The sequence below is a fragment of the Spermophilus citellus genome, assembly GCF_964194105.1.
Source record: "Spermophilus citellus genome assembly, chromosome: 15".
Taxonomy (NCBI): domain Eukaryota; kingdom Metazoa; phylum Chordata; class Mammalia; order Rodentia; family Sciuridae; genus Spermophilus; species Spermophilus citellus.
In genome coordinates, this window is record NC_138195.1 from 27,315,236 (window position 1) to 27,341,280 (window position 26,045).

At 37.2% G+C, this 26,045-nt stretch overlaps 1 protein-coding gene across 1 annotated transcript in view; it reads left to right on the plus strand.

The window, feature by feature from the left end:
- Positions 1 to 25,385, plus strand: part of STAMBPL1 (STAM binding protein like 1) — a 44,631-nt gene extending 19,246 nt beyond the window's left edge. The window contains exons 2-11 of the mRNA XM_081268277.1: positions 4,325 to 4,409; positions 8,393 to 8,610; positions 12,040 to 12,115; positions 14,156 to 14,251; positions 15,272 to 15,629; positions 16,742 to 16,866; positions 18,845 to 18,982; positions 23,302 to 23,414; positions 24,276 to 24,375; positions 25,076 to 25,385. Coding sequence (XP_081124403.1) covers positions 4,380 to 4,409; positions 8,393 to 8,610; positions 12,040 to 12,115; positions 14,156 to 14,251; positions 15,272 to 15,629; positions 16,742 to 16,866; positions 18,845 to 18,982; positions 23,302 to 23,414; positions 24,276 to 24,375; positions 25,076 to 25,132 — 1,311 coding nt within the window. The 5' untranslated portion in view covers positions 4,325 to 4,379 and the 3' untranslated portion in view covers positions 25,133 to 25,385. The remainder of the gene's footprint in view (positions 1 to 4,324; positions 4,410 to 8,392; positions 8,611 to 12,039; positions 12,116 to 14,155; positions 14,252 to 15,271; positions 15,630 to 16,741; positions 16,867 to 18,844; positions 18,983 to 23,301; positions 23,415 to 24,275; positions 24,376 to 25,075) is intronic.
- The last annotated feature ends 660 nt before the right edge of the window (positions 25,386 to 26,045 follow it).

Here is a 26,045-nt window from a genome sequence, read left to right on the forward strand (position 1 = left end):
GGATATAGGTCCGGCTGCCTGAACAGCAACTGAAAGTATTAAATAAGATATAAATTATTTCTCTCCTAATGGTCTGAGTGTAGGCAAACTAAGGTGCTCCTTTTCTCTTCTTGTTTTGCCTTGGCTCATCCTCATGACCCGGCATGTTTCACCTTTGTGTGTACATGCCAGCTGGCAGGAGGGGAAGGGGTGGGTGGAGAAGGCCATGCCCTTTCTTTGCAGGGCAGGATCCAGATGGTACCACTTCTGTTCACGCCCTGTTGCCCAGAATTTAGTAATGTGGCCATTCCTCACTCAAAGGAAGGATGGAAAATGTGGGTTTTAGTTGGGCAGCTATATATTAGCTAAAAATTAAGCACTTAATCAGAAAGAAAGAATAGGTATTATGGGATGCTTTGCACTTGTGCGTTGCAGTTTCTATGAGGTAAGGTATCCCTTACCGTATTCACTGCTTCAGTTTTGCAATTATTTTAGCAAACTCTAGTAGCACACATGGCAGGTGATGCTTGCCATTCATTTTTCCTGTTTTATTAGAGACTCATGGCCTACTTTATTTCTAGTTCACTCAACATTGCGTGATGAGTCTGTATTGTTGGTCTTAGAGCAGGGGTCTTCAAACTTTTTGTCTCCTTAAAATTTACCAAAGAGCTGGGGTTGTGGCTAGTCATAGAGTGCTTGCCTAGCATGCATGAGGCACCACTGGGTTCGATTCCCGGCAGTACATAAAAAAATAAACAAATAAATAAAATAAAAGTATTGTGTCCATCCACTACTAAAAAAAATTTTTTTTAAATTTACTAAAGATGCTGAAAAGTTTTGTTATGTAGGTTATATGTATTTATTATTACTGTATTAAAGTTAAATATTAAATGAGTATACCAGTAAACATTCCATTAACTGTTGGAAATCTCCACTATACAACTGTGAGAGACTGATGTTAAAAAAGCAAATAATGTTTCAGTAATGGTGTGAAAATAATATTGACCTTTTAGACTCCCCTAAAGGATCTGGAGAGACTTGGACCATATTTTGAGAGTCTCCAATCCAGAGAATATATATATTGATTTTGATAATTGTTTATATTACAACTGGAAGTGTCAGGATTAGGTGTTGTCACATCATTAGTTGTTCATAAACCAAGTGTGGCTCAGTGGTACAGTTCTTGCCTAACATTCTCGAAGCTATGAGTTCAGTCCCCAGCAAAGTAAAAAAAAAAAAGTCAACTGACCAATGTTTTATATTTAGGAAGTGCTTGCGTTTTATATTTAGGAAGCATTGGTTTTCATTATTACTGGATAATAAATTAATTTATGTGTGCAAATTAATAGTGAATATTTTTTATCTATAATAGTTTAATCCATTCAGGTGTTCAGGATGAACTAAACATTTTATACTTATAGAAGCTCATTACATTTTATGAGTTTATTTTTGTGCATGCTTATTGTTTTGGGCCACTCTGCCCTAAATCCCCCTTTTCTCACTTGGCACATCCTACATCTTCTTCTAGAAATGAAAAGTGCTGGAGATGTCAGGATATTCTATCGCTTTTGCAGCCAGGCTGTAAGCATATGAACTAGGCACTACCAGTCAGACACCTCCATGTCATTCTGTGAGATAGAAACTAGGGACATGCAGAAGTGCTAGGCAGCTGCACAATGATTCCATGGCAACAATTCCCGATAGAGTTGCGGGAACTGGTGGAACAAGCTTCAGACTCCCCTGCTCCTTGGCAACAGAGATAGCGGTGGGGTTTTTACCAGACCAATGCTTCTGTGTGATTTGGGTTAATGTTCCTGAAATTGTAACCTCACCAACCCCGATTTCTCTGGTTCTTCTGGAAATATGTGATCTTTTCATTATCCTTCCATGAATTCAAAAGCCATTGTCTTTGCCTTTTGTTAAGAATCCTGTGTGGTCCATTATCAAATATAGTGCTTCTCAAAGTATTGTCTGGAAGCTAAATAATTGTCTTCATGTTTCCAACATTTGAAATTATTTGTTCTATGTTAAGGGTCAGAGGGACTTTTTTTTTTTTGTACCAGGGATTGAACCCAGGAGCGCTTAACCAATGAGCCATATCCCCAGCCTTTTTTTTCTTTAATATTTATTTTTAGTTGTAGTCGGACACAATAACTTTATTTTATTTATTTATTTTTATGTGGTGCTGAGGATCAAACCCAGGGCCTCTCACATGCTAAGCAAGTGCTCTATCACTGAGCCACAACTCCAGCACCCCCAGCCTTTTTAAAAATATTTTTTTAGAGACAAGATCTTGGTGAGTTACTTAGGGCCTCACTAAGTTGCTGAGGCTGGCTTTCAATTGATGATCTTCCTGCCTCAGCCTTCCAAGCCGCTGGGATTATAGGCATACACCACCACTCCTGGCTTGGAGTGGCTTTTAAAAAAAATAATTCTACTCTTTACCAGACCCTAATCAATGACTAGTCAGTATTTCCTTTTTATTCTGTCTCTAACTCTTTTTTTAAAAAAATATTTTTAGTTGTTGATGGACCTTCATTTTATTCATTTATTCGTATATGGTGCTGAGAATTGAACCCAGTACCTCACATATTCTAGGTAAGCGCTCTACCACTGGGCCACAACTCTAGCCCCATTTTTAACTCTTAATATCTTTTTTTTTTTTTTTCCTGTAACTTCTTGTCACTGAGAAGTGGTAATTCCCCAGTTGGTTGCTGCCAGAATTGTTCAACTCAAGCTCTGGCTCTTTCCAGGTCGTTTCTTTCTTGAACATTTTGTAGTGAAAAAAACCTGCAGGCTTGGGGCTTAGGGGTAACTCCAGGGATGGTGCAGATATGAGGGAGAAGAGAAAAGTGACTTTCCTTGAAGGGTTTCTCAGCCGTGGACTTGGGCCAAAAATAGCCTGGAGGGGCTCATTGATCTACTTAAGAGATTTGTAGAATAATAATGTTAGATTTGTAGAATAACAATGTTATAATTTAAGAGAATGTAGGCTCCTTTCCCTGGTTCCTAAATGAGGAAATGAGTGAGGAGAAGGTACATGTCCAGAGTCACCTCAGTGACTCAGTGGGTTATAAAGGACAAAAGAAATCTAGAAAAAGTGGGAAATGGTGATACAGAGATGGATGTGCATTAGCATAAAAAGGAAGGAACTCACTGAGTTGATATTTGAACTTGGGTATGTTCACTTCACACCTTTGAGCCTCAGTTTCCTCAATGGCAAAGTAAAGATTCTAATAATAGCTAACATTTATAAAATTGACTATGTGCTAAGAGCTATTCTAAGGACTTTATATGCTGACCCAATCCTTGCCACCACCATATGCCATGGTACTATTACTTCTTCATTTTTCGTATGCACAGAAAGGCTATCTAACTTACCTATGGGCATGCAGCTAGCATATTGATTTTGGATTGCTACTTCACACATTTCCATGATCTCATCAATACGCTTTTAATCCCACAGTTGTGTGGGTGAGGTATCAGGGCCCAGCCTCCCTGAGTCCTCTGCTCACCATCTCACAAGGCGGGGTCAAGGTGTGGACCAGGGATTGGGGTCCATCTGAGGTTTGGGCTTCTCTTCAAAGCTCATGTTATTATTGGCAAAATTAATTTCCTAGTGGCTGTGTGGCATTTGGATCTTCTATACCAGCAGAAGAGCATCTCCTTTGAAAGATCTAACCTCATTAGGTCAGGGCCACCCAGGATAACCTCTCTTGATTATTTGAGCATCAACTGACCAGGGTCCCCAATATCTCTGCAATATCTCTTCACTTGTGCCATATAATATAACATAGCCATGGGAGTAATAGCATCGTCTTTGTCATGTTCTGTTGGTTTGAAGCCAGCTACAAAGTTTTGTCCATACCTGAGGGAAGGAGATTAAACAAACCCATTGTTTCCAAGGAGCAGGAATAACAGAGCCTTCTAAGACTCCTGCCTACCACAGCTCTAAACTGAGTTTAGACCCTGTGACCTAGGTAAAGAGTCCCTTGCCCCAGAGTTCATGCTGTTAACCACGGAATTCTTCTTTCTTCCTTTGAAGAAACTGAACCTATTTTATATCCAAGCATAGGGTTCTAAATAAAATAACACCCAGCAGCTTCATCCTGGGTGCTCATCAAATATTAATTCCCTTCACACCTCCACTTTGAATGTACAGCTTCAAGAAAACATAACCACCTACAATTTTGTATTTTCCTGACCAGATTTCCAAAAGCCTCTGTAAACACTCTGGTTATGTAAGTTATTTCAATGTGTTGATGTTTTTTTGAACATGTTATTTGGAATTTGGGACTTGGGTTCTCCACAAATAACCTTAGCTCTGTTTTTGTCTTTGAAACAGATGAAGTGATTGAGAAGAAACAGTGAACACCTTCCCATTTTGTAGACAGAACAACATGGAACAGCCATTTACTCTGAATTCTCTGGTAGGTAGCAGCAACTGATGCTTAACATATGGTTGGAAAACCCAAAATGAAGAACAGAAACGGGCCCAAACAAATGTGAAGTGAGTCACAGTTGCTTTAAGAAGTTCAGCACTTGTAGTTTTTCATGCATCTGTGCGGCCAGCAGTCTCCTTTGAGGAAGTGACTAATAAAGCCATCTTCACAAGACTTAAAAATAATTTTTTTTTTCACAACAAAAGTGTAAAATTTTAATTAAGGTAGATTCTACCAGTGCAGTCCTTTGGAAAAACACTGAAGAGAACTTGAGAGTGGTATCACAGCGGGTAAAGCTCTTTGTGCCTCCGTCTCTTTACAGATAAAAATTGGGAGTCTTACCATGTATGCTAATAGCTGAGGAAAACATATTTAATTTAACACCCCAGCTTTGCTTTGGGATCCTTGTGTAAATATCTGCATTCTTGAAACTCTTCTTTCTTCCTCTCACTTTTTCCCTTATGGCTCAGCAATACGCATACTTCTCCGGCAATACCTTAGAAGAGTGTGTGTAATCTCTGTTGCAATTATTTGTGCCTTATGAAAATTGTAGACAATATTTTCCATGTTCCTAGCCTACCAGGATGGCTTGATAGATGGAAGTGATACCTACTTTACTCCTGACTCTCTTCGATACCCATGCCTGGCAACCCTATAGAAGTAGCCTTGTAAGCAACAGTGTGCTAACACCCCATCACACCCAAACAGTGAAATAGAAGGCCTGGATCTTGCATCAAAATAGGTTGTGACCTAGTGTTTTTTCTCAACCTCAAGAAAGTCCTTCACAGGGGCTTAGTTACTTTTAGAGCATTTTTGAGAAATAAGGACTTACTTTGCAGGAACTTATTTGCTGACCCTGTGTTGGGAATAATAAAGGTTTGCCCCATGTCCATCTTTGCAGAGGAAGGAATCATCCTCATAGTGTGTCTTACATGCTTTTTCCAAAACGTTATATAGATCAATTTTATTTTTATCTTTAGGGAAAAAGATAATCTAAATATAGCCTTGTTACTTCCTTTTCTGTCTTCCTCACTTCCTTCTCCCTTGCTTTCTCATTCTGTCTGTCTCTCATTTTCTTTTTTTTTTTTTTCCTGCTTTTTTGGTGTTAGAGATAGAACCCAGGGTCTTATGTGTACTAGGCATATAACCTGCCACTAACTGATAACTCCAACCCAACTTTTTTCTGTTTTATTTGATGCATTTATGGATTTATCAGCTCTGCTTCAGGGAATATACCTCAACCTAGGGAACAGAGATGAATGGAAAATGATTCCTTTTAAAACTCCAAGGAGTTTTGAAGGGAATCATTTATACAGATATAACTAAGACTCAGCAGACTTTACAGTAATGACTGTGGCAAATCACTCTTGCACGTATGGGAAACCAGAAACCCCACTTAGAAAATGCTCTAATTTTCATAGTTTTTTTTCCCCAAGTTATTTTGTGATGTCATAGAGGCAATTATCTGTGGTTGAATAACAGTATTTTCATTTGTTGGGTTTTATAAGTGAGTATAATTAGGGGAAGTGGGTGGATTGCAATAGTATTGGAGACATCTCAGTTGGAAGCCTCTGCACACTCACTCCCTGAGTTCTTGAGTTTCAGGTTCCTGTCTCTGATGTAGGGAAACCTCCAAGCGTTTCTCTGAAATTGCCATGTTCTTCAGAGACTAAAAGAACAGCATAACAGGGTGTGGATCAAAATAATTGTGTTTTTTTTAAGTACTTGCACCTTATTTTTAATTGTCAGAATATTTTTACATATTTATAAGGTATAGTTTGATAATTCAATTGAAGTATTCAAGGGATAATGATACAATCAGGATAATTAGCATTTTCCTCTCTTTAAATATTTATCATTTCTGTATGTTGGGTACTTTTGGGTTCTTCTTTTCTAATTATTTTGAAACATATAATAATAGTTTATAGTTACCTTACTTTAGAACACTAGAACTAATTCCCACTATCTAATTGTATATCAATACCTGTTATCTATTGAAGGAAGTATGCTTTAATTTGACATGATGCTAGGAAGGGACTGAGTTTTGGTGTCACTGCCAGTCCTGCCTTTTAGAATTCTGACCAAGTAATCATAGATTAAAAAGTACCAGGTGAGGATCAAAATTGCATATTCCCTTTATTATTAGTAACTTAGATCAGAAGTTTTCTCTCCACTGGAGCATGTGGGAGATTCTTCTTACTGCTTCTGCCTTAAATTGATGAGGTGTATCAACTCTACCACTGAAAAGGGAGCTGTGGACCCTCAGGGAGAGGAAGCTCAGGCCCCAATAGCTTCCCTGGGGAAGAAAGATCGGGAAGGAGGTTCAGAGCAGGTCAGAAGAGTAGCAGCAGATGTAAAAGGCAAGGCCTGCTTCTGATTTATGGAACCTTGAGAAGCAAGTTTATGGCTCTCTGGTTATATATTAAGCCGTTAGAAGCAAGAGTCATTTCAGATCCCTGGAGTTCTATTTGCTATAAAATTAACACCAAAGTAGACCAAATGGCATTGGAAAAACTCCAAAAGTCTAATCCATTGCACTCTACCCATGAAAGTTGAATCAGTAATTCATAACTAAATGGTTTTTACCTTGATTTCTTTCATAGCTCTGCCCACACTACAGTCAGACTTATAACCTACCCTTAACAGATCAAAGAGGCCTCAGGCAGCTAAATTTGCATTGGGTTAGCTCTGTTTTGGTGCATGAAATAATGGGAGAATGATCTAGATTGGAGCGTGCGGAAGTTCGGAAGTTCCCCTGGGAACACTAGTTAAAACATCCATTCTCTGGTCCACTTTCAGAGATCCTGAGGTTTTAGATGCAAGTGGGGCCAGTTAGGAATTTGCATTTTAAAGAAAGGCCCATTTTGCAGCTGATGCTGCTGTTGTATGGACCAGGCCTTCGGACACTCTGGTAGCCCGTGGAGATCAAGTATGGTCTCACAGCTAAATTCACTGCCTGGAATGCAGCCAGGTTCAGTTCTATCTTATTGTTTATGGCTGCATTCACATTAGGAGATATGAATTCAAGTTGCAAAGGGCCCTTAATAGAAAAAAACTTTCTTTTTTTTGCCTTTCCCAAGCTCTGATTTCTTATTGAATAATTGAGTAATTATCCTAAATATACATGCTATATGCATTTCTAGATAGAAATATATTTATTAATAAAATTCAAATATAGTGATTAATATGTGTCTTTTCTTAGTAATTTGGTATGTTATTTTCTCTGTCAAGGACTGATCAGCAGCATAATTGCTCGCATGTGGAGGCCCGGGAAGCTTCTTTTTAAAGTAGATATATTCTGGAATAGATCAAATCCTCATAGTAACTTTGAATCCAAGCTACCTCCTACAGACCCTTCAGGATAGAATGATATGAGTCCCACAATGGCAGGAATTCCTCTCAGGTCCTGCTCAGCATGACCCAGATATAAATATCCAGGTATATTGATGGTCAATGGTATTTTACCTCACATGACATGAAATATTTACAGACCTAGGAACTGCTGCATAATTGTACCTTGAAACCGAAAAAAGAAATCTTACTCCAATAAAAATGTATGTTTACACTGGATGTGTGTTTTTTGGTGCAAAAAGATTTTGTTTTGATCATATCTTTAACTCTCTTGCTCTTTCTTTTCTTTTCTTCTTTTTTTTTTTCTTTTTTTTGTGTGTATGTGTGGTCCTGGGGATGGAAATCAGGGATGTTCTGCCACTGAGTTACGTTCTCAGCCCTTTTTATCTTCTGTTTTCTACAGAGTCATACTAAGTTGCACAGTCTGGGTTTGAACTTGTGGTCTTCCTGCCTCAGCCTCCCAAGTCACAGATGTGCCCCACTGTGCTAGGCTCACATCTTTCACTCTTATGAAAAGATACCCTTAGTTCTTACTTTCAGTTTTTAGTATAGAAAATACATCTGCTAATCAGTCATATTCATTTCTTAGTATAATCAGAAACTTCAATTTTGCTTTGCAGAAAAAGTTAGCTGCCATGCCTGACCATACAGATGTCTCCCTAACCCCCGAAGAGCGAGTCCGGGCCCTCAGTAAGCTGGGTTGTAATATCACCATCAGTGAAGACATCACCCCACGCCGCTACTTCAGGTCTGGAGTAGAAATGGAGAGGATGGCATCTGTGTATTTGGAAGAAGGAAACTTGGAAAATGCCTTTGTTCTTTATAATAAATTTATAACGTAAGTCTTGTTGGAGGCCTTTAAAATAAGAAAATTGGAAAAATACTTACATGATATTTTGATGTGGCTGATTGGGTACCAGGAAATTTTCACATTCAAACCAGTTTTATTATTTGCAAAAACATTAAATGTCCAGGTTTTAAAGTTAGTAACAAGTTTACTGAAAGACATTTAGACACCTCTGAGACTTAGATGGGAGCGATCAGGTTTTCCGTAGGCCTGCCTGGAAACCTGAATGTCTCACTTTTCAAAAGTAACATTTCTTGTTTCATGCCTTTCTTCCCTCACTGGAATGTAAGGTTTCTAAGAGGAGGAACCGTAGTATAGCTCCATCCTTAGCACCTGGAACATGCCATCAGAGTTTTTAAAATTTGATTTGATGAGTTGAGACTAGGGGACAAGTTGGGGAACTTAGGAAAGATGTGGTTCAGGGTAAGGATACAGTCATTTCATTTAGTCCTTAGTTTTTTTTTTTTTTTTTCTTTAAAGAAAAGGCAATTGGGCTGTGTAAGAATTGTATGTATAAAAGGGTATTCAAAATGTTGAATGAAAGTGGCTACCTCGAAATAGCCATCCCTGTAAAAATGTCAAGTCCCCATTGGATATTTGTTAGTAGCATGTCCTTGTTAAGAGGTAACAGAGGGCTGGGGATGTGGCTCAAGCGGTAGCGCGCTCGCCTGGCATGCGTGTAGCCTGGGTTCGATCCTCAGATCCTCAGCACCACATACAACAAAGATGTTGTGTCCGCTGAGAACTAAAAAATAAATATTAAAAAATCCTCTCTCTCTCTTTAAAAAAAAAAAGAGGTAACAGAAAGGGTCTGGGGTAGTGGCTCAGTGGTAGAGTGCCTGCCTAGTGCATTTGAGGCTCTGAGTTCGATCCTCAGCACCACATATGAATACATAAAAAATAAAGGTATTGTGTTGATCTACAACTAAAAAAATATTTAAAAAAAGAGGTAACATAAATGAGATTTTGAGTTTTCATACAGGTTTAGTGACTTAATTGTTAGAAGGATCTACTGTTAGCTCAGTGCAGTGGAGCACACCTGTAATTCCACAGGCTTAGGAGGCTGAGACAGGAGGATCTCAAGTTCAAAGCCAGATCAGCAACTTAGTGAGGCCCTAAGCAACTCAGTAAGACCCTGTTTCTAAATATAATACAGAAAAGGGCTGTTTATATATGTATGCATTGTGAAATGACTAAATCAAGCTAATTAACATATTCATTACCTCAAATGACATTTTTTTATAGCAAGAATATTTAAAGTCTACTCTCTTGACAATTTCCAAGTATACAGTACATGAATACCATGTTGAACACGGGCTCTCCTAAACTTACTCCTCCTAACTGAAATTTATATCCTTTGACCAGCACCTCCTAACTCCCTCCATATCTGCAACTGCTGGTGACTACTGTTCTATTTTCTGCTTCCTTGAGTTTGACTTTTTAAAATCTCACATATAAGTTAGATCATGTATATAATGACCATGTAGATCATTTGTATTTCTTTTCTTTTTTTTATCATTTGTATTTCTTTACCTTATAATTTCACAAATTTATTTGGGGACTTACCATAAAAACACTTCAGAAATTGAAAAGATTTTAAAACTGTTTTCCATGATTCTACCAAGGGCAAAGTTCAAAGTGGTTTACATAATCTATAAATTTCTATATTATGAACAATAAAATTTAACTTGGAAATTTAAGGAATGGTTGTGTTCGGAAATCTTTGCCCTACCTGAGTTAAAGATAAGCAATAACTATGAAATTGAAGGTTCCCTACCACCATTGACAGCCAAGACTTGCCAGAAATATTTGTTTCTGAACTATGTTACCAATGAATAATATTTATTTTACTTTCTCCATTTTACACACAGTCCTATGGAATCAAAAGTGTGGTGAGAAGGAAAAGCCACTATTCCTTCCTTGAGTTACTGAGTAATTAGAATGCTTGAATTATAGTGTTAGCAGTGCAATAATTTGTACTTCACTTATGCTTCTTGACCCTCACTGCCTCATCTATGAATGAAGGACTTAATGGAAGAAAATCTCTGAGGTTCCTCCAGCTCTCAATGTCTAATTTTACTCTGTTTATAAGGTTTTAGGCAGTTAACAACTTTTTTGTAGCTTCTGTAAGTCTTAATTTTGTCATTTGACAATTGGATATTATCATTCCTGTTTTCCTCTATAGCCTTGTAATCAAATGAGTATGTAAATGTGATCTGTAAGCAATAGAATCAGTAATTGCAAGATACCACGTAATGGTTGGTCAAAAATTATATTTCTAGCCCATTGTGATAATGTTACAAATTTTTATTCAGTAACTATTATAAACTGTAGTTCAGGCTGGGGACACATCAGTGCACAAAAAAGTATTCCCGCCCTTGTGGAAACAGTTTCTTCACTTTATCTGAGAGCTTGCACCTGGTTTTCGTGGATTTACCTTCAATTCTGCTGTATCTTGTTCCTCCAAAAGAGGTGACAAATAATTAACTACTAATTAACACCTCCCAACCAACTAGGGATTTAGGTTGTCATTTCTCTTAGTTTTGGGTTTTCAGTTTAAAAGTTTTGATTCATACATGATGGTGCTACTGATTCATGAGTGGTTGGTTGAGTCTTTTTCAAGGGTGAGAAAGGATTTATATTTCCAAACTCTTACACACATGAGAAAGATGGGGTTCTCGTGGGATCAAGTGTCCAGGGCCTGGGAAAGACTAAAGTGACTTGATCTATATAGGGAGTAATGTATTCTGACCCTGTTATTCTCAGTCCTTAATTTGCTGAGTCTAACTGCTCCAGAATGCCAAAACAATAACCATGCCAACTTTACTGAGAAGGTAGATGAAAAGTCTGTATGTTAAATAATAAGTTACTAAGCATGTCATTTTTGAAAAGGATGCTCATTCCCATCTGTGTTAATCAACTTTTCATCACTGTGGCCAAAATACTCGACAAGAACAACTTAGAGGAGGAAGTTTGTTTTGGGGTTCACAGCTTTAGAGACTCAGTTCATGTTCACTGGACTCCATTTGCTCTGGGCCTCAGGTGAGGCAGAACATCATGGTGGAAGGATTGGTGGAGGAAGGCTGAAGCAGAGAGAGAGAGAGGAGGGACAAGGTGTAATTCCCAAAGGCACACCCTTAGTGACCTAGTTTTTCCAGCCACACCCTACCTGCCTACAGTTACCACTCAGTAGTTCATTCAAATTGTTAATACATCAAATGGATTTATTCACTGATAAGGTTGTAACTCTCATCATTTAATCATTGCCTACAAGCCCCACCTCTGAACCTTGCTATAATGAGGACCATGTTTTCAAACCATGAGCTTTTTTTTTGTGGAAAACTAAAAGTCCAAACCGTAACACTGTCTTTGGGCTTTTGCTGTCATATAATGCTAAGGATATGTTTTTTCTTTCTCTAGCTTGTTTGTAGAAAAGCTTCCTAGCCACCGAGATTACCAACAATGTGCAGTGCCTGAAAAGCAGGATATTATGAAGGTATTGTGGGATCGATTCTCTGCTGTGGGATCAAATGCTCCATAAGTATCCATTATTGATTTCCCTCCTGTTTCTATTCCTCCCCATCTCTTCCTCTGGAGAGTTTGAGCACAAGAAATTCATTCCATTAGGTATGATGTTTCGATTTCTTTTTAGACATTTAATGATTATGACTGAGCCAGTGTGAGGTCTCTAATTGATGTTGGGGGGAAAAGAAAGACAAAGAATGTGCTCAATTACCTTCTGGCATGAAGAAGGAATTATTTTACAGTTCCTCTCAGAGATAGAGAGAATGGTTATATATTTCCCTGTGTTTTGATTAATCTGTACAGCCCTGAACCCAACTATTTGAAAATCAACATTGATTTTTAAGGCAGCCACAAAGTTCTAGCCACAGTCATAATTGCATAATGATGCTTCAGTCCATCACAGATCACATGTGTGACAGTGGTTCCATTAAGTGATATTGCCTAGTGACGTCACAACTGCCTTAGTTTGTAAGTACACTCTATAATGTTCACACAATGACAAAATCATTGAATGACACATTTCTCAGAATGTGTCCCCATCCATAATTGGCCCATGACTCTGTTTACCTCTTAGAGAACTGGTCTTATGCAAAATAAAATGTTGGGGCTGGGATTGTGGCTCAGAGTGCTTGCCCCGCACATGTGAGGCACTGGGTTTGATCCTCAGCACCACATAAAAATAAATACATAAAATAAAGATATCATGTCCATCTATAACTAAAAAATATTTTAAAAAATAAAATGTTGACAGGGTGGTCTGCCTTAAATATTCTCAAGGAAAAGAAAGATCGTTGCAAATGCATTTATCATAAACATTCACTTTAATATCTTTAGCTGAGAATGTATCCTTTTGAATAAACATGTAAAGTGTTTCCCATTTATTCCTCCTAAATGGTTTGTGTTGCTCTTATAAGGAATTAAAGTAATGTATACAAAGGCAATCACAGCATGAAATGTTTAGATGACTTTTGAAAATTATGTTATCACATTACGGAATAAAGGGTCTCCTACCAGTCCTATGAAGCCTGAGGCTACCTGGAAGCAGAACTCAGATTTTGTCAAATGGTTATCTACATTTTTAAAAATGTTTATAGTCACTGTGTTATCATGCCTTCATATAGCATTTCCCCTCAGCTCATTTAGCCTCAGAGAGTTCTGTATGGAAACCAAAAATCCCAGGCTGCCAAGGTGACTCTTTTCCTCTAATGGAGGGTTGTTCACATTTTATTGGTAGGAGAAAACTTCTGTACGTTTCTCATGTTTATGCCTTTGTTAAATAAATGGATAGGTGAATGAATGGGTGAATTAATGAATGAATTGAATGACAATGGATTAAAGAACAGAAATTTTGGTGGAAGAGCCTGTCTAGAGGCAGGAGACTTGGGTTCTAGTCCTAACTGGGCCACTAGCTGGTTGTCTGACCCTCAACAATCTCCCCAGGCCTTTGTTTCCTCATCTTCAAAAAGGAGGGTAGTGATTAGACCATATCAGGTTTCCCAGATCTTCCTGCCATTAAGAATCACTGGGGAAGTAGTTTGAAATGCAGATTTCCCAATCCTTTCTCTATGTTAATTCTGTAGATTTATGATTAGGTCCTAAAATATATTCTTATGAATTGTGACTCAGCTGCCTTCTACACTCTGACATGTTTAGGAATCTCTACCCATCAAACATCCTCCAATGTCTGTGATGCTGCATGATTTACATATAAAATGTGTGATTCTACCTACTCCTTAAAAAGTGGGGCACCTGCCTAAACAAGTATGTATCTAACCAATGGAGTCAATAGTCTAACAAAGGAATATATATATATTCTTTTTTAAAAAAACTTCCCTGCTGAAAGTTATATTTTAGAGCCCTAGAATGGAGAAATTTATTTTTCTGCCATTATCTTTCGTTATTCTTGTCTTGATTTCTAATACACATGCCAGCTGCTTTTCTTTCTCAGCTAATGATCGGAACGAGCATACTGAAAATCCTACTAATCAATTTGTATATATATTTTTAAAAGAAACTGAAGGAGATTGCATTCCCAAGGACAGATGAATTGAAAAAGGACCTTTTAAAAAAATATAATGTAGAATACCAAGAATATTTGCAAAGCAAAGTAAGTTCAATTGCTACATTTATTTCATGACTGTTTTCTTTGCATATTTTTAAAAAAAATTCACTTGTATATGTTTTCCAAATGTCATAAGCATTTAAATTAAAGATTAAAGATGCAATAATGTGAAATTAATAAAAAATTTATGTTGATGTCCAAGTTAAGCACTCTCACCAAAGATGTGGTATTTTTCTTTCCCTACAACATCTAATAAAGCAATGCATTAGAAAATAGATTTGCTGCAGAGATTTAAATAGTGCTTTTGACCAACTTTTGCCAATGTAACCTTGAGCCAGATGGCTGGATTTTTTTTCCAGATGAACAAAGGCAGTAGGAAATAGAGGGAACAGTGTGTGGTTTCTGATGTATCTAATTATGTAGGTCTTGGAAATGTAATTTTGACTCTTAATCATTACAGTCAATATTACATTGTAGATAGAGCAGCTAACCCTATGGGTATAATGTAATCATGGCACCAAAGGGTGGTTTTTCCTGGATCATTATTAAATAAAGAGTGAAAATGATAATGATATCTAAGAGACAGACAGGCATCAAAAGAAGAAATTGGATCAATTTTTGGGTCACATATGACTATTGAGTGCTTAAAATGTGACTAGTGTGACTGAGACACTGAATTTCTAATTTTTAAAAAATTTCAAATAATTTAAATTTTAATAATCACATGTGGCTAATGGCTACTAGATTGAGCAGTACAGTCTAGAGGTGAGATACTTTGTTCCATATGGTCTGGCCAGTCAAGCTGAGTCAACAACCCTGACATTGATTTTCCAATATTCAGAAGCCCTGGGGAAAGGCAGAAACTGATTGTCTCTGGTAAAATACGAGTAGGTTTAGAACAGCTGTCTTAATCAGACTAAGGGGCTTTTGCTGTGATGTGTGTTTTTCTTAGTGTTTCATGAGTGTCCCTGTGAGGGTATCAAGCTGTCTCATCCCAGTTTGATGATTTTGTTTTGTCTTGAGAACTAACTTTTTTTTTTTTTCTTATGGCATCCACATTTTTAGAACAAATATAAAGCCGAAATTCTCAAAAAGCTGGAGCATCAGAGATTGATAGAGGCCGAAAGGAGGCGTATTGCTCAGATGCGCCAGCAGCAGCTGGAATCGGAGCAGTTTCTGTTTTTTGAAGATCAACTCAAAAAGCAAGAGTTAGCCCGAGGCCAGATGCGAAGTCAGGAGACCCCTTCGCTGTCAGAGCAGATTGATGGAAGTGCTCTGTCCTGCTTTTCTGCACACCAGAACAATTCCTTGCTGAATGTACTCGCAGATCAAGCTAATAAAAGTGATGCAACCAATTATGCTAGCCACTCTCCTCCTGTGAATAGAGCCTTAAAGCCAGCAGCTACTCTAAGTGCTGTTCAGAGTAAGTGCTGACATGCCTCCTGCAAAGACTCTGATGCTCCCTGATGGAACCATTTTTCTGTAGCATCTTGGAAGGTCTCTCTTTATTTTATTAGTAATTGTGGTAGGATCCCTATATTAAATGGTGTGAATTGCAGATGACCCTTTCAGCACTCTCTGACATTTACTATAAACATTAAATTTCAGGAAACATGCCCAATGATAGGGCAAACTCTGTAGGACTGAATTTTGAGAATTCCAAGCATTTTTTTTCCTTCCATGTGTTTTAATCAAGAAGCACATATGTTTTTAAGGTAAACACTTACCCAGAGAAGAAAGGAAGCTGCTGAGTAAATCTCTTATCCAGATTTTTGCTCAATAATAAAATGTTAATTCCAGGGATGTTCAGCCTTATCCCTGTGCTGAGAGGGTCTCATACACATAAACAGCTAAAATCCAAACGGCATATGCATTTCTGCCAACAGTTAGTGCTGCTTAGTATTGTTAGATCAGTGCTGGCAAGTTTCTAAAATCAAAGAGATCTCTTCCTGATAGACACTGTCAGATGTGAGTTTCTGTTCTCATTTTCAGAGTGTTATGATAGGCACCTGTTTAATTAGCTACTTTGCTGCTGATCATTTTTAAAAATGTGCTTTTGCTTACCAATTTTCATTAGGACATAAGCAACTTCTAGTAAATACATTAAAGAATATTAATACCAGGGGCAGGGGTTATAGCTCAGCGGTAGAGTGCTGGCCTCGAACATGTGAGGTCCTGGGTTCGATTGTCAGCACTACATAAAAATTTTAAAAAAATAAATAAAGATATTGCATTCATCTTAAAAAAAAGAATATTAATACCATGTAAGTACAAGATGCATTTTCTACATCCTATCTATTTAATGGTATATTTGCTGTGTGCCAAAAGAAACATACACATTCATGGAAAATAGTTGTTCCAGGGCACAAAAATATACAAGCCACTTGCACTTTACTATTTTGTTTATAAAATAATTTATATAGGAAATGTAATTTTACCTTCCTTCTAATCAATGTTTTAAGAGTTTTTAAACAAAACATGGAAAGTGAAGATTTGTATTTCAGTTTTTTTTCTCCTTTTTTTTTTGTATCTTAGATTTAGTGGTTGAAGGACTGAGATGTGTAGTCTTATCAAGAGATCTTTGCCACAAATTTCTGCTGCTAGCTGAATCTAATACCATAAGAGGAATAGAAACCTGTGGAATACTTTGTGGAAAACTGGTATGTTTCTTTTTTTTTTTTCCTAGATCTCTCTGCACATGATTTTTTCAAATAGTACTAGAGTTTCCTTGTGATCTGCAGAGCAGAATAAAAACATGCTAAGAGCTGTAAATATAATAAATCAGCCTTAAAATATTAATCTCCTAAAAATACAACCATTTTTCATGGAATAATCTGAGAAAATGGATTGGAAAATTTCAGGGGCTCTAAATAAAGGCCTGTTTGAAATACTTTATCAAACCATAAATTAAATCTTTGTTACATAGAAGATCACAAGTATTCAGATTTCCAGATTCATCTTGTTTGCTACATCATATTTCCTTTACCATCGTTAGTTTCACATGTGTTCATATAATTCTTTCTACCTACTCTCATCTATGGCAGGTACCCTGCCATTGTTTTTCAGGTACATATGGAATAAAACTGGAATTTTGTTGTTTTCTTTGGTTTAAGGCAATAGTTTTGGCAAACCAAGATCTATAAGCAGTGGCTCTATTTTATTATGGAAATGTTACCAGAAGTATGTGATAAAGGGCAATGTCAAAATAGAATGAGCTAAGCGAAGATGGGTTTGGTTTCTTACCACAACAAAGATGAGCAATGTGTCTTTGGAAGCATTTTTTTTTTTTTTGTAATTTCCTCTGGGTATCAGTTTAAATTTCTGGATGCAGGCACATTTTCAGTCCTCAAAATTATTGCTTGAACAATATGTTTTATTCAACTCACATCCTCCTGCTGAATTCCAGTGTTTAATCATCTCTTTCCACCAGGAAAGGGGAAGCCACCTGTGATGAGCAGTGAGTGACCATCATTTCCCACCCACAGTCACCTTGGTTGTCCTTCAGGGGGTTGAGGGCTGTGGAAGCTTCCTCCCCTACATCTTATGTTGTATTTGGTGTGATTCATTGGTTCATTCATTCATTCATTATTCATTCCATCTGCCTCAGACATTTACTAAGTGTATGTGCCAGCACTGTGCCAGGCACTCAGCAGCCTGCAACAGCTTTGGTCCCTTCTTGTAAAGAATCAGACAGATGACTAAGTGGGGCTGAGTGCGCTCGGTGGAAGCCCAGGCTATCAAGGGAATGTGTAACTGGGGAACCTGACCTTGTGGGCAGGGATGTGAGATGAGCTTCCCTGAGGAGTGATGTGGAAGCTAGGCCTGAAGAGTAAATCCAACAGCCCTGAAAGGACTGGGTGGAATGGAAGGAACAGTTGTAATCAAGGCAGAAGGAACAGTGCCCCACTGGCAGGAAGGTCTTAAGGCTAGGGAGAGGAGAGTGCTGGGGATAGATGGACATGCCAACCTGCCTTGGGCAAGACAGCTTCTCACCACCAGTGACTCTGCACTCTGAGCCTCTGGTCATAGGATCTCTCACCACCTGGGAGCCTCACTTCAGCTCTTAATCTTTTACCTAAGAGGGATAATTTATCTTTTATTCCTTAACTGTGAAAGCTAAAATATTATCTTTATTGTGGAAGATCTAGTGAGTCTTCTCAATACTAGAAGAAAGTTTATAAGTTTTTTTAGAGAAATTAAATATAATTAATAAAATAAAACCAAAACCATCAATCTGCATAACTCTTAGAAATGCACTTTAGTAATACTACAAAATTATTTAACTAGCATCTCCCCTTCCAAAGAAACCTGTCCTTGTTTTGTTCTGATTTTATCCATTGTAAATCTGTCAAGATATTATTTATTAACTAAATTGTCCTGGACCCCCGCTTCCCAGAAGGGTATTTTTTATTTATGATAGATTTGCTACTATAAAAGTGGGTTTCAAGTTCTAAACAACTGGCTCTCAAAACTTGGGGCAAAGAATCCACTTTTATATTTGGGACATTTTAAATTGTGATGGAGTGTATAGGGTGAGGGGGGAGCCAGGTTGTAAGGGAAAGCTTTAGTCTTGTGGCAAAACATTTCCCATTTTTTCCTATTTACTATTTACTGTTCTTTTTACTAATTGTCTTTCAGACACATAATGAATTTACTATTACCCATGTGATCGTGCCAAAGCAGTCTGCTGGGCCAGACTATTGTGATGTGGAGAATGTAGAAGAATTATTCAGTGTTCAGGATCAACACGATCTCCTCACTCTGGGATGGATCCACGTATGTTTGACTTGTTGGATTTCAGTTTATTTTGTAAGGCATATTATTTTCCTCCTTGAAGAAATTTAGTTTTATTTGTATTTTTTAAGTATAATAAATGCTATTATATCAAAGCATTTAATTCAATGTTAGGCTGTATATAAATCTGTCAAATATGGATTTTTTTTTTTTTTTTTGGTACCAGGGACTGAACCCAGAAGTGCTTAACCACTGAGCCACAGCCACAGCCCTTTTTTATTTTTTAAGACTGGGTCTCTCTAAGTTACTTGGAGCCTTTCTAAGTTTCTTAGGCTGGCTTTGAACTTCCAGTCCTCCTGCCTCAACCTCCCAAGCCACTGGGATTAACAGGCATGTGCCTCCATAGCCTGCTCAAATTGGGATTTGAAGAGGGGTATTTTATTTATTTATTTATTGTACCACCCATAGTTGAGAAAGAAAACCTAAAACGTTTGGAAATTAGGTGACTCTTTCTGATGATTTCACATAGTCTAATGGAGGCTTAGATTTTTTTTTTTATAGATTTGACTAAGCAGTTACAATATTTTCTGTGGGTTTACATTAGATTATCTAAAAAAAAATTCTGAAGATGTTTCATTTAAGCAGCTTTTGTATATATCAGATAGGGTCCATTCACTTCACTGCACTGCCCCTATAGGTCAAGAAGAGAGAGAAAGACTGGGAGCAGGAAAGAAAATATCACACTGTAAACAGCCATGGAATCAGATTAATGGATAGGGTCAAGATCATTGGGTTCTACCATCTACAAGGCCGTCATAGGAGTAGGAAAGTGTTTGCAAATCAAATAAACATGAGTTTAAATCTCAGCTCTGCTAAGAATTTACTTGTGGGAACTTCAGCAAGTTCCTTAAGCAATGTGAACATCAATTTTATTATCCATAAAATAGGTATCATAATAATTGGATTCATCCTTAATGAATTCCTTAGCATATTTTTCTAGGGGCTCAGAAAAAATTGTGACTGTTGTTATTGGTGATGATACTTTATTTTTCTATCTTTTCCATTTGGTCTCCTGCAGCTGGACTTGGGATACTGTCTTAGTTCATCCATGCTGCTATAACAACATATCTGAGGTTGAGGAATTTATAAGGAACAGAGATTTCTTTCTAATAGTTCTGGGGGCTGGAAAGTCCAAGATCAAGGTACTGGCAGTACTTGTATCTGATGAGGCTGCTCTCTGCTTTTAAGATGGTGCTTTGATGTTAGGTCCTTACATCTTAGAGGCAGAAGAGCAAGATAGCACTCCCTTCAACCTTGAACCCTTTTAGAAGTATGCTAATAGTCACCTCCCAAAGGCCATACCTCTTCATGCTGTTACACTAAGCTTCAGCAAGAATTTTGGAGAGAACACCATCATTCAAACCATAGTGTGTGGAGACAAGTCATCCCATGCTTGCTGAGACTTCCAGAGCACAGCTTGGATGATGGCAAGAGTCCCTGAAGAATGATGTGATCATTTTGTATTCTTGTTTATAGAGAAGCACTGAGTAGGGTCAACATACACAGACACATGTCAAGTATTTGGTACTATGTGATTTAGGAGCACAGAGGAGACTGTATTCCCATTCTACCTGTAAATAAGCCTTGCTGTGTGCTTGAAAATTGCTCTGTTTTAAAGTTGATATTTAGCTTAACCTAAGTACAAAAATGTACTTTAAAGCAAAACAAATTGAAGTATAGAAATTGTAACAAATTAAAAATGATAGTCTTTTAAACCACACATTATATTGACAAGTCAATGGTAGTTTATCTTTGGAAGATTTCTTTTGATTTGCATTCTCCTTTTCTTAATGTGACTATTTAAAGCAATTTCCAAATTAAAAGCACATGTTTTTTCCCTATAATTTTCTGTATATAGAATGCATGCCATAATGAATTTAGATTGTTTAAGTAATGAATTTGGCATAATTATAGAATTCTAGGACTTTTACTTAATTTATTTTTCTGTATCAAATTGTGATTCAATGAAAATAGGAATATGTTACATTTTTAAACTCAATGATTGCAATAACATTTTTATGCTGGTTTTGACGGAGCATAATAATAGTAACCAATTCCAGATCTTTTTTTCAGATCTAAATTAGTCATAGAAAACAAAGACTGAATTAGAATCAGACAGACCTGGAATAGAATTTAGATTTCTTGACTTGACTAGCTTAATGAGCTTCAAGGAGTTGCTCTCCAGCTTACTTCAGTTTTTTCAACTATAAAATGAGAATAATGACAGCACTGATCTCGTCTTGTTATTGTGAGAATTCAATGATATAATTCTCAGTCAGTGATTAGTTCTGTGCCTGGCACATTATTCAATTGCTGTAAATGGCATCTGCAGCTATTATCATTGTCTCCATCATCATCATCATCATCATCATCATCATCATCATCATCATCAGTGTTGTTTCTATGGACTCAGGGAATGGCCACACCACCCTCCCAGGAGACCTGTGCTCATTGGATAGAAGTGACTCCTGTTGGCAGACATGAAGGGCTCAGAGAGTCATGTTGGGTACATTCTTGAAAATAAGTTAACGGGCAGAGTGAGATTTGCCTGTTTGACAAAATGCTGCCTCCACAGCACAATTGTTCCTTTGACCACTTCTTACTTTCTCACCAAGACATTGGAAACACTATGTTACTCAAAGAAAGCATTCCCAGTCAGATAATAGGCTTTAAACCTTGTATTCATGCTCCTACTAAATATTTGGGTTCTTTAAGTTAGGATAGGACTGGGGATGTAGCTCAATGATACAGCGCATGCTTAATATGCATGAGGTCCTGGGGTCAATATGCAGCACATGCATGTGCACACACACATGTGCCCACAGACACACCTACTCACAGAAAGTCGGGAAATTATGTGATTCTTTATAGGCCAAGAGTTATTTTTTCTTGCAGAACGTGTATCTTTCTGTAAATAACCATGTGATTTTACCTTTATTCTATAAATAGGTAGAGAAGAGTTTTGAATCTTGCATTTCTACCACATACCCTGCTTGTGTAAAGGCATTAAGCTATTACTATGGGCCTGTGCCCTTAGTTAATAATGACAACATTAAAATAACAAGAACAGAGTCATAATAACAACTAATGACTTTGGCTCCTTTCTTTGTGTTAGGCACTATTCTAAGAATTTTACATGGATTATTCCATTTAATCTTTATATAACCCCACCAAGAAATGATTCTCATATGTTTTTTATAAATGATGAAATGAGCAGGAGGAGGCTATGTGATCTTCCCTGTGTCTTTTACCAAGTGAGTCGTGGAGCCAAGACCCAGATAGTGTGTATCAAAGACCTTTTTTTTTCATAAATTAAATTGTCATATTCCATTTTCAAGGGTCGTTAGGTTCGAATGTGAATTTTTAAGTCATTATATATGCATTTATTTTTTTATTCACATATGAACCTCTCACTTGCCTCTGATAAACCAAAGTTTTTATTTAGCTAGGAACTTTGGAAGGTTTCTTTTGATTTGCATTCTCCTTTTCGTTCTCTTAATATGAATATTCAGCTGCTGTGCATGATGACCCCAAACACCTTCAACAACCTATAGACTCCCACCTTTCTGTTTACAGAGAATGGTGATCTATAAAGGATACACAGTAATGTGGAATCTTCAGTGAATAGGTTCCTTCCATGGTTTTGCATAGAAGTATCTGTGGTCCAAGGTCTCCAGTCCTTCCCAGCTACTAACTAGGTTACTACACTTTCCCGAGTCTCAGGATTCTTATACATAAAATTGAAATAATAAAATAAGTATCATGGATGAGTTTTGCTGATCAAATGATAATCTATTTAAATCATTTGGCAAGTCATTTTCTAGCTCTTTCCCAACAAGAAGAAAGTAGATAATAGACTTGGGAGCCACTTCTCAAAATCGTAGTTATTCCAAATAAGCAAATAATAGGAATGCATAAAAGGGAAGATGATGTCAGCAAAATATTTTTAAAAATCCTTATTCGGCTGTGTGCAGTGGTGCACACCTATAATCTCTCAGGAAGCTAAGGCAGAAGGATTGCAAGTTTGAGGCCAGCCTCTGCAACTTTGTGAGACCCTCAGCAACTTTGTGAGACTGTCTCAAAATAACAGTTAAAAAGATTGGGGATGTAACTCCATGGTGGACTCAGCTACCCCTGGATTCAATCCCCATTACCTTACAGGGAAAAACATCCTTATTGGAATAATGATGTTAAAATTAAAAATAAAAAACAAATCAATAGAATTTTTTTTTTTTTGAATAGGGTATGGCCTGGCTAAGCCTCAGCTGCCCTAATAAGTTTGTCCTCTTTCTGTTTTATAGACACATCCCACCCAAACTGCTTTCTTATCCAGCGTTGATCTTCACACTCACTGTTCCTATCAACTCATGTTACCAGAGGCTATTGCCATTGTTTGTTCACCAAAGCATAAAGAGTAAGTGTAACTATGGAGGGGAGCCCAAGGAAGGCTTTGGGCTCCTGGGTCCATGTGTGTCTACACATAGCTTGTGGTCTTTGGGAAAAAGAATAAGTAGCAGCTGGCTCTTATATACTAGTATCTCTGCAGCCTTTGGTTTTGAAGGTCCTTTCAGTGGTAAAATCCTAGTTCTTTTCTTGATTAATAAGACCTTGAAGTGGGTCACACTTAACTGTTATTTGCAGTTTGATTTTCAAGAACCTATTTCTACTGTATTATGTCCTATCACAAGAAATTCCACAGACTTAGGCTCATTACCTCCAAAATGTCCCTTGTTTGGGGAGATCAGATATTGCAGAGTATGGTCATAGGAATCAGATGTATTTTGGAGTCCTGACTTGACCCTTATGTCATAGGATAGACACCTGATCCCTGTGAGTGTCTGCCCATCCTGGATTGATGAGAAGGTGATATTAAGTGATGGTGTATGTACAGTTCTTAGCCTAGTACTGAGCACCACAGCAAGCCCTCAATAAATAGTTGCTGTTGCTATAAATACCATTATAAGAAAAATTAGAAATATCTCCCCCTTGTAATTTCCTCTATGGGGGGATCTTCTTCTGATCTTTCACACAACAGCACAGCTGCCTGACCCATTATGGTCCTGAAGGTGTTACTTCCTCATAGGTTTCTCTCCTCTAGACCAGTCAGGGAAATACTGGTTTAGAAAAACCACAGTGGAATTTCTTTTTTGTGTTTTTCTTCCTCTGTCCCATTTGGGGACTATGTATGCTGTGTTACTGAAGTAAAGCATTTGGAAATCCCGAGTGGTCCTGAATTTTATACCTTTTTTTTTTTCTTTTTGACCCTGAAATTTAGCACTGGAATCTTCAGGCTCACCAATGCGGGCATGCTTGAGGTTTCTGCTTGTAAGAAGAAGGGCTTTCATCCTCACACCAAGGACCCCAGACTATTCAGTGTGAGTACACAGTGTTAGTTACTTTTGCAGGTATTTTTTTTGTTATTATCCCCCCACCCAAATTCTCTTATAAAGGAGAAAAATAATAGCAGTGTGATATGGAGTAAAACACTATACTGCTTAGTTCAGAGCTTTATCGCAGAAAACCAATCTTGTACTTCTTTGATTTCTTCTATTACTTTATTTATAACAAAATGTTAGGATTTTCATAGTAGGGTTGATATGCATAAAGTTACCTTTATATTTGTTTATTTGTGTGGTGTTGAAACATTTTATTCAGTGTCAAAATAAGCAAACAGTTATTACAAAAAAAATGATATTAAGTGTCTCATGAATTCTTTCTGCTTCATTTGGATGAATCATTTTTTAATAACCAATTAAAACTGTAATTGTACTTTTGGATAGCTTTGTACAGCCCCAAAATACATTATTTGACTACATCTTTTCTATCTGCTTGCTTAGAAGTTTTATGGCTACAATATTAGAGAAACATTAGAGAGCACAGAATTTATTTAAAATGGAAATTACTTGGTAATCTGTAAATATTTTCTTGTTGAAAATGAATAAAACCTCATATTTGTTCTAGTTGGAAATATTTTTTAAATTAGGAAATTTTTTTCAATTAGGAAATCTGTGCTTCCTCCCTAAAGAGAATCATCTGTGAAACATTATGATGTAAAACCAATTTTTTCTTTCCTAGATATGCAAACACGTGTTGGTTAAAGACATAAAAATAACTGTGTTGGATCTGAGGTGATATGTTCCGAATATAAGCACCATCAACACTAGACATCTGCCCATGGACATGTGGTGGCTGGATTTTCTTAAGATGTTTCCAGAAATGACTGATATTTTATATTTATACATTTTAGACCAGAAAGTTTGATATTTATTGCTCTTGCACATTTTGAAGTTTTCTTTTTGGGTTGCTCTGTCTCAAGAGAAGTCACATGGTGTTAAATCAAATACCTATTAATGTACCCAAATACTATCACCAGATAATAAATTGTGCTGCAAAAAAAAAAAAAAATGGTTGGTGTTTATGGAGATCTCTGCATACATGTTCAGATCTTCAGGTGTTTTGCTATATTAAAAAAAAATCATGTAAAATGTAATTCCAAACAAATTCTGTGTGCAGGTGGTCTGTACAGCAAACTGTTTCTTGCTTTCCTGTGAAAAGAAACATGGCTGCAGTCAGCAGAGCCCATCCTGGGTTTTCAGTGTTATCAAATCCCAGGCTGAGAGTTATGTCTGCAGTGAATCATTGTAGGACATGAGGTGGCAGGCTCATCTCAGGGATCAGGTATCAGAGGACCTGGGGCAGCGGAGGATTTATTAACTTGATTTAGAAGAGTAAAAGCAGAGAAGCTTGGAAGAGGAACAACAGCAACAAAAATATCTCAGCTAAAATCAGAACCTATTACCATAAAAGTTAAAAGGGGTGACAGGGAGAAAAACATGAGGCATATGATGAGATAACTGACAATACTTAGCCAAACAGAATAAATTTAAAAAGAAAACAATTTCGAAAGATATTTGTAATTTGAAGTATTTCTGTTTACCTTAGTGCACAGAGAAGAGAAAATAAATTTGGAACTGAATAGGGTGGCCTAAATACAGTGGCATGGACTGCTGAGGCTTGCTGTAGCATTTGTGTCTATGACTTAAAT